A 9303-nucleotide genomic window follows, 5' to 3' on the forward strand; every position below is an offset into this window, starting at 1 on the left:
TATTACATCCAAACTCAGAAATAATATTTGGGTAATTTATTGAGTAGAAAATACATAAGAAATATGTTTAAATATTTATTTTTATAATCTTGGTATGCTAATGTGAAAAATAAATAAAAAAATTATTTTTATGTATTTTTCAATTAAAAAATATACTACACCGAGTTACCAAACATACACAAAGGTTTTATTGATTTGCTGAGTTTAAGTGTTGTTGATTAGTATTTGAAAAGTTTTATTTTCTTAAATATATTATATCATGCAGAGCTGTTGTATCTTGGAGATAATTAAAAAGATAGTATTAGTCGTTTCATTGGCTAATCCAGGAATATTTTTAACAATCGCAGTAAAAAAAATATTCCCGTCATGTCATCAAAATGTACTCCCGTGTTTGTAGCGGATGTAAGTGTATAATTTCTCTGCTTTTTTTAAAAAAAAATTTTAAGACGGTCTAATTTGGTGGTAAAATAGTTAAACTGTGAGAGAACGTGGAATGTTAAAATGGATTAAACTGTGACAAGACTTTAGCATAAGCAAGCATTGCTCACCCAAAACTTTTTTATTTTTCAGAAAAAGAAAATCAATAAATAAAATTTAAAAAGAAAATGCTACTGTAATTTCTATTCTTGATTTTAAGAATGTTTGATGCTGTGATATAAAATGTTTTCTTAAAATATATTAAAATATTTTTTGAAAAGAAAATGCTACTGTAATTTGCATTCCTGATTTTGAGAATGTATAATGTCGTGATGTAAAATTATTTTTTAAAAATTATTTTTTTATTTATAATATCATCACTTCAAAACCATACAAATATTTAAAAAATCAATTTAATATAGTTTTAAAATAAAATATATTTTTAAAATACACACACAAATAGAAACTACCATGCTCTAATCAAGCGATAAAATCCATCAAACTACCTAAACAAAATTGGCAATGAAAAAAGAGGTCAGAATTAACATAAAAAGATCTTGCAAGTCAAAAAAATCACGAGGGCTCAGTCTATTCGTAGCCTCTGGCTCTGCTACGATGACATGCCATGCCATGATCCGAGTGAAAGTGTACTATTTCCGGGTCCAAAAGCATGGATGGAAAGAAGGGAATCTCGCGAGAGAAGTTCGTGGGTTTGCACTTTTGCCAAAATTAGACTCATTTGTACAAAAAGCAGCACTGAAAAATGAAAATTAGCAGTGGAATCGATGGCATTTGCCGATCGGCTTACTTGTTACACAGTTAAATAATTTTCTGTCAGTCCATATGTCAGCTTGGCCCCACGAAAACACACACAGCAAGAAAACGATGGAAAGATACATGTACGATCCTCAAGCATCTACTCAGTCCCAATCTAGTCCCCCAAGTCCTAGTTTTAGCATCTAGCCTTTCCTCTAACGTAATTTATACATTAATGTTGCCGGCAGACAGCATTTCAGTTTTGTAAAATCACAATCACCTTTTTTTTCAAATTGTTTTTTCTTGAAAAACACATCAAATTATTACTTTTTAATGGTTTTAAATGAGTTCAATTTAATGATATTAAAAAAATATATTTTTAATATATTTTTAATTAAAAATATACTTACAAGGGCATCCACTACGTTACCAAACAAACACACTCAAATGAACTATGAGAAGTTACGAATCAAATGCAACAATGGTAAAATTACATCCTTGTAAAATTTATTATAAAAAAATATAACATTATAATATCAAAATACATACATTTAGCACACACGTATGTTATTTTCGGTCATATTTAAAATGTAACATTACTGTATATTTTTTATTTCGAAAATCAAGATAGACTAAGTGAGTTTTTATACGTAGAAATTAAACACGTCCACGCTGGATTTTAAAGAGGACATCTATCCAAATGTTGGTTTACTCTTATAAAATTACAATATATTTGAGGCTTGAGATGTAAATCGGTTGCAATTTGGAGGGTGTATATGTAGTTTACCAAAGAAAAAAAAGTCGCGGCTCCCACCCGCCTTACGCCTCGATCTACCCCGGCCTCGCACGATGAAAGGGCCTTTTCTAGTAGTTGAACAAGGAGAGAAATAAATAGCATCTGACCACGAGACGATAAAAATAAAAATAATAGAAGACAAGAAACCTATTGGTCCCTGAAGCTCTAATTTTAGCATTCTAGCCCTTCGTCTACCATAATATATTTCTAGAATCACAACTACGTGTGTTTTCTTTGCCAATAAAAGAAAAATCATGAAACACATTTCTCTTGGTCGATTTTCAAAAACTTGAGCAAGTGAGTTATATGAAATTATAATTGAAATGCAATAATGATAAGATAATATTGGATTAGGAGTTTTTGTGAAATTCATCTTGGAAATACAAGCACGAAAAACATTTAATGTGAAAACCAACTATGCTAAGAAGCATGTAAAGAGGTGATATTATTATTTTTTTTTATCTTAACAATTACGACATCCTTGACCATATTTTATACATGGAAATTTAATATTTTTACGATGAACTTTAAATGAATTATCTATTTTTATTTTGATTTACTCATAAATTTTAATATGTCTATATATTTGAAATCTAATCTAGATTATGATTTAGATCGTAGAATTTTTAGATCAATATTTTTTTTTAAATTAGTACTAGGTATTCAGGCCATGAAACTTTTTGTCGGGATCCATAGACTCCATATATTTCTTAAATGAAGCATAGCAATGAAGAAATCATGCACTCCATATAATCTACAATACAGCCATGAAACTTTTTTCCAGTGTTTCCCATGTCATTCCAGCATAATTCTGGAACTATGTTATACTAACTGGAAATTATATGTCCTTTTACCTTTCCTAATCAAAACAGAAAAAGAAAAATAGAAGAGGAAGAAGGAGAAGAAAGAAATATTTAGTGTTTGAGAAATGTGCTTCTGAAATTTTTCAAATTGCGTATAGATAGATCTAGTGCAATTTCTATGTAGACAAACAAAACCTAAAGAAAGGGCAATGATTACTAAAATATGCATCTAATGTTTAATGCATTTTCTTAATCAGGAGTCTTGAGGTTGACTTTATTCTTCTGGCTGGATATCTCAAACTTATACCAGCTGAGTTGATCCGAGCATATCCCCGATCCATATTGAACATCCATCCATCACTGCTTCCAGCTTTCGGTGGCAAAGGTTATTATGGTATGAAGGTGCATAAAGCAGTCATTGCTTCAGGAGCCAGGTAATTACATGTCATGGTGTCACATGTTTCACTACCCTTTTCTGTACACAAAATCATGAATTTTTTTGGAAAATGTAACCAAAATTTATTTCCTATTTGAGCTCCCCCCCCCCCCCCCCCCCCAAAACAAAAAAAGAAGCAGTTATTGTAAGTGTTCTGAACAAGTGTCCTTGTGCCCTTTTTGCCTGGTTAGATACTCAGGGCCAACCATCCACTTTGTTGATGAGCATTATGACACAGGGCGTATCCTGGCTCAAAGAGTTGTACCTGTGCTTGCAAATGACACTGCAGAGGAGCTAGCTGCAAGGGTACTCCATGAGGTAATGAAGCAGTATTCTTTTTCTTTTTCTTTTTTTCTCTGGACAAACACAGTTTAATGTATTCTTGCAGTCAAATTGATTTCTTTTACAGTTTATGATGTCTGCATCAGTTTATCCAGATGATTATCAAAAATATTGAACCTATATTAGTGCCTTAGTCAATTTGTTTGATTTGAGGACAGTTGTCAAACTTGTTCTTGGTAGCTTCACAAGATGATGTTATTCAATGATGACACTGTTATTTTCTGGGAGATGTTCATCCAGGAATTACTATACAAGAACCTACTATTGGATGACTAGGGTATTTTGAACTTACTATTTAGTGTATTATAAGATTGCATTTTGGCTTCAAATTTATTTAGTTGTCTTCCTTTGCTTTTCAATAATAGGAGCATCAGTTATATGTGGAGGTAATGGCTGCATTATGTGAAGATCGTTTAATTTGGAGGGAAGATGGTGTCCCTCTCATCCAAAATAGGGAAAACCCCAATGAATACAGCTAACATAATCAAATATGTTTCGCTTATAGGTAAGGTCTTGACTGAAACCTCAATACTCTCTCGACCAACCTATTTAAACAATTCTATGCCTTCATAACATGTATTGCTTGGTAGCAATCAGCTCACCTAACTATTGATTTCCTATTCATTTGCAGGTTGTATCCTGTTGAAGAGTGTGACATACATGCGGATATTTTGACAACAGCATGATAGGGGATGTACTTTCTAACTGAGGTTGTCTTGACACCCTTGATTGCATAGAAAATGATGTTGATTTCCTAGCGTTTCCAAGCTTTGCCCAAAGCTTACATGGTTTATAAAAATCTATCTCTTCATAAAAATGATACTGACAACAGCCAAATGGTTTTGCTTTATGGGAATGATGTCAAATCTGATGTAAGGATGCATGTTCCAGTTCTTTCAATGGCCGAGAGTTTTTTGACACTGGGCAGTCTAGACACTTGAGCTACATGGCCTTGGCTAACATCTTAAAAAAGTTCCTTAAAATAGATCTATTTTTATAGCTTTCGGAAATCAGCTCTCTCTATATATAGAATCTGCATGTGCTTTGGAATGTTGAGCAATAACTTCGGCACCTATATTTCTCAAGTTCATTTAATTGAATAAAAAGAAAGTAACAAATGACTGGAAAAGCAGCTTAGGAGCTGGCTTCTGGGTTGCTGCAGGGCAATTGGTATACCATCAATGCATAAGCCATAAAGAATGGTGCCAGGAGTATTTCTTATTGTGGATTTTGGAAGAGCTTCTGATTGCCACTCCAATGTGGGTATAATTGTTTTGGTGACAACCATTTTCTAACACTGCAAGAGGTTAGGTATCTGATTGTTAATGGAATGCCTATAAGTTCACCATGGTTCATGTCTCTTTCTCACTGCATTGGTAACTGTTGATCAATGGCCGTGGTGCTACTGTGTTTTCTGACTTGTAACAAAGTTTCTGAGCTCTGTCCAACGATGTTTTTGAAATCTGTGACTGGCTGAAGATGACCAAGTGCTAGAACGGAAGCAACCAGCCAGCTACTAATCATCCTAACCAATATGAGAAACGGCATGAGTTTTTTCTTGGAATCACTCTTCTTTCACCTTACAAGTTACAGCCTTATTCCACCCCACTCGTGTACAGCAGAGACTGGTCGTTAACAGCTCAAAGCAGGATGAACGGCTTTTTTCTGGTCTCTAAAATTATCTCCCATGGCAAAAGTTCAGAAGAACCCTCGCATCCTCTGCCCTAAATCGTTTCCTAACTGGGACTGACAGGAGAGTAAATGCACTTAACTATTATAGCAAGCTTATGAAGACTTGAAGGACTTCAGCTTTTCAATCTCTAAGCTGGGTTGAATCATTAAGAATGAGTTGCACATGCCCAAAACTCATTGGATGAGATCACTGTCATGGCATTAACGCCAGCCACTGAACGCAAAAGGGTACACACTTAAATGTTGATCACTTGCACGATATTCCACCATGATTTCATCGGGTGATTTGGTAGGCTCTTGCCATAACTGTTAGACGATTAGGGTGGTCAGTGGCCAAAGTTTATGCTGGCTTTAGTCTCATGTTAAACAGAAAGGACACAGTGTATTTGGCTGAAGAGACGGAGAAAAAACCATAATATAAATCTATTTTTATACTAATTTTAAAATAAATTCACATTTTCTTAAAATTAAAAATATAAAAAAGCATGTCACTTCTATCTCCAGTATTTATGTTTAATTAACTTCATTTCAAGCTGATGCTTCAATAAATCAGGCCCATTTGAAGTGTATATCAGTCTTTCAGATGAACATGTTCTTGAGTAGACAAACCACATTTGAACTGTTAAAAAGGGAAAATGTCAGATGGGATTCAACTACTACTCGCAGAGCATTAATGGTAGGGCATTTGGTGTCACGTTATCTGACTGGGACAAATATTTCTCATCACTTGCTAGACCTATAAATACCCCACACCACATTGAGTTTTCAATGCACCAACTATCAAAAAGAGATGGGCTCTTCTCCATTACTCTCTTTCCTTGTTCTCACTTCTCTGATGTTCTTGTTCGTCACCCTTTCCCATTCTTCACAGTACGATGTTGCTCAAGAACCAGCGCCTCCTGTTACGTCCAGGAAAATCTCTCGCGATTCTGAGAAAGTCACAATGTCTTTATATTATGAATCTCTTTGTCCATATTGCAGCAGTTTCATTGTAGGTCCCCTAGCTCAGGTCCTGGAGACTGATCTCATGACCATTCTCAATCTCAGACTGGTTCCATGGGGAAATGCTATTCTAGACTCCAACAATACCATTGAGTGTCAGGTTGCAATTTCCATCTTCAGTGTTGTTCTTTCTTTTTGTTTCTTGCTCTTTCCATTGTTTGACCAATCACCTTTTACTTCGGTATTTTGCAGCATGGGGAAGATGAATGCTATCTGAACATCATACATACTTGTGCCATCAACCTCTGGCCTGATTTGGTAAACCTGCTCTCTCTGATAAATACTCAACTGTGAACAGAAATAAACATGGTGGAAAAACAAGCATTTATTGTAATTTAGATGATACAATTCAGCCACAGAATGAAATTGATCTTCAGTAAATTACTATGCAGAAGAAGCACTTCAATTTCATCAAGTGTATCGAAAAGCAATATAAAGCTCGTGATAGAAATGGAGCAGAAGATTCCTGGGAAGTATGTTCTGGTAAATTGAGACTGTCTACACAATCCATGAAGACATGCTATGACAGTGGACATGGAAAAAAGGTTTGGTTCATCCACTGATCACATTTTATTCGATTAAAAATTTAATTAGACTTGTTTGCCTGGAATTCAGGCAAGCCTAAAGGTAGGCGATTCAAATTTTCCAGAGGGTGGTGCACAGTTTGAGATGCAAAGTTACTTGCTATGGTTCTTGGCTTCTATAAGCACTTTAAGCATACTGCATCTAAGTTTAAATGCTAGAACTGATGTTTCAAGTAAAACAACATGCAGCTTGTCCTACAAAATGGAAAAGAAACAGATCATCTCAGACCGCCTCACGAATACGTGCCATGGGTGGTTGTAGATGATACACCTCTCCTCGATGTCAGTCTCAACCCTTCTACAATCTCTATTCCCCTCTGAACAATATCCTTGTTTGTGTTTATTTATTTATATATTTATTTTTTTAATGCAGGACTATGTGAATTTCATTCACTATGTTTGCAAGGCATACAAAGGCAAGTCTTTGCCCAAGACTTGCAGTTCACATCCCAACACCTCAATTAACAAGGACACCTCACTCCAATCAGCCTGTCATGCAAGTGAAGCAAGGTCAGGTGACAGTTCAGGGAAGCACCAGATGAAGATGGAAACCCTTGCATGATTATTATACATGCATCCTTTTATTATAGAATAAAACAAAGGGAGTATGTACCTGTGGCTTTCAATTTCCCACGCATGGTTCTTGCACAAGGAACTCCCCAGGTGGATTCCTGTAGCTCATAAACCATAGGGTGATGTAATTAGTGGTTCTGCAAGCATATAAATGAAAGGGAAAATGCATTTAATAAAGTTCAACTCCTTGTGCTGTGATTTCGTAGCTTTCATCCAGAAAAATCATATCAACATTCTCCTTTTCTCCTTTCTTTTGAGAAAAATATTAGCCTTTTTTGATAATGAATAGAATAGCAGGGAAACAAGGTTCATAAACCATCACATTTCATTGCTGCAACAAAAGTGAACATACAAACACTAGAATGCAATGCCTCACCATCACATCTGAAGGGACGAAAGCATCTGAAGGGACGAAAGCCAAATACATTCAACAAAAGAAGACCACCTTCTACAAAATAAGTGACCAAGTACATCACAGAAAGACGCATTAAAACCAAGTAGAAGCACACAAGCCAGCTGAAGATATCCAAACATCTGTTGCTTATTTATCATCTCCCAAATGCTCTGACATATTTCAAATGAACTTATCTTTGTCGGATCAAATTCAAATTTCTCAGCAGCCTTGTTATCTCTATGCACAATATCTATAACCAATATTAAGGACAGTCAACCTTCCACGATTAGCAAACAGCATTGAACCTGAAAGAAAGGCACTCGATAGGAAGAAAGAATTTCAACACGATAAAAAAACAAAACAAAAGGAAATCCATGTGAGTCGATTGTAATATAAAGGATACGGCCAGAGATTTTGGAGTGATCATCCAAGTCTGGAATGATATTAGTCACAGATGTATAAATTGAAAGCATCCTCCTGCAAGCACAAACAAAAATGGGAAGCATTACTAGGTATCACACAGTCATCAACGCCTCGTCTTTGCAATGCTTATTAAAAAACAAATGCACATTATAAGATTCGATATTCACAACTGGGATTGAACACAAAGACTTCAAAAAATTAAACAATCGAAATCAATCTTCTGAATTACCAGTTAATCAAGCTACTGATAACATATAATCATCTTCGGTACGCACAAAAAGATAACACAATCACAATTTTCTTACCAAACAGTTCAAGTAATCAATTTTTCCTTTCTATCTACCAGGTATTAAGAAATTATTATACTTATTCACTGCAACTAAAACTGATTAGTGTTTAACTATAGTGCAGGTTATTGTGCATTGTAAGTGAATTTACTATGAATTGCATTGTAACGGCCCTGCAAGTACTTATACTGTGAACTGTGAGAGCTTTAACTGTAAACTACACTATTTATTTACTGTAAAGTAGGCTACTGTTTATTATTAGTAAATTCATTATGGATTACACTGTCATGTATTATAGCGGCCTTGTAAGTATTTTTACTGTGGACTATAAAAGCTTTCACTATAGATTGTGTTGTTTGGGGGCATGTGTGAGGCTACAGCCAGTAGCCCTAAGCTGAGGCACTTCCACTAGGAATGCAGACACTTGACGCTTAACTAACAAGCCTGGGTATTGGGCATTCCACACCCGCAGTCGATGTCGGAGAATGTAGAGAAGATGAATCCATTGGAGTACGGTGACAGAAATGGAAGAAAGCCCATCTTTTTTTTATCCTTTAATGTGCCTTTTGTAATTGATTGAGTTTTCCTCCTATGACCATTAAGCATTAGATACGTTGATGATGGAATTTTTTTTTATTATTATTAATAGTACAGGTGTTCGGGTCAGTTTACATGTACCTTAACTAATTTCACGGGTCCTGAAGTTAACGATTATATAAACTTTTAATGGCCTTGTGATTTGTGAGATTTAAACTGGTGATTTTAAAAGAATAAATTTAAAGCTTGACTAGTTAAATT

General features: G+C 35.0%; 2 protein-coding genes and 1 long non-coding RNA gene across 3 annotated transcripts; all 3 read left to right on the forward strand.

Annotated features, from left to right (window-relative positions):
• The first annotated feature begins 3010 nt into the window (after nt 1-3010).
• Nucleotides 3011-4560, forward strand: LOC133678445 (phosphoribosylglycinamide formyltransferase, chloroplastic-like). The gene is made up of 4 exons (XM_062100737.1): nt 3011-3206; nt 3400-3526; nt 3916-4055; nt 4182-4560. Exons 1-3 carry the CDS (start codon nt 3169-3171, stop codon nt 4027-4029), a joined length of 279 nt encoding a protein of 92 aa, XP_061956721.1. The 5' UTR covers nt 3011-3168; the 3' UTR covers nt 4030-4055; nt 4182-4560.
• A 1472-nt stretch (nt 4561-6032) lies between these two features.
• Nucleotides 6033-6807, forward strand: LOC133678876 (gamma-interferon-responsive lysosomal thiol protein-like). The gene is made up of 3 exons (XM_062101383.1): nt 6033-6344; nt 6437-6502; nt 6637-6807. The coding sequence occupies exons 1-3, from the start codon at nt 6033-6035 to the stop codon at nt 6805-6807; spliced, it is 549 nt and encodes a 182-aa protein (XP_061957367.1).
• A 214-nt stretch (nt 6808-7021) lies between these two features.
• LOC133678102 (uncharacterized) lies at nt 7022-7578 on the forward strand. Its single transcript, XR_009835900.1, has 2 exons — nt 7022-7110; nt 7202-7578. It is a non-coding gene; the product is annotated as an uncharacterized LOC133678102 (long non-coding RNA).
• The last annotated feature ends 1725 nt before the right edge of the window (nt 7579-9303 follow it).

This window comes from Populus nigra, chromosome 18 (assembly GCF_951802175.1).
Source record: "Populus nigra chromosome 18, ddPopNigr1.1, whole genome shotgun sequence".
Classification (NCBI taxonomy): Eukaryota; Viridiplantae; Streptophyta; class Magnoliopsida; order Malpighiales; family Salicaceae; genus Populus; species Populus nigra.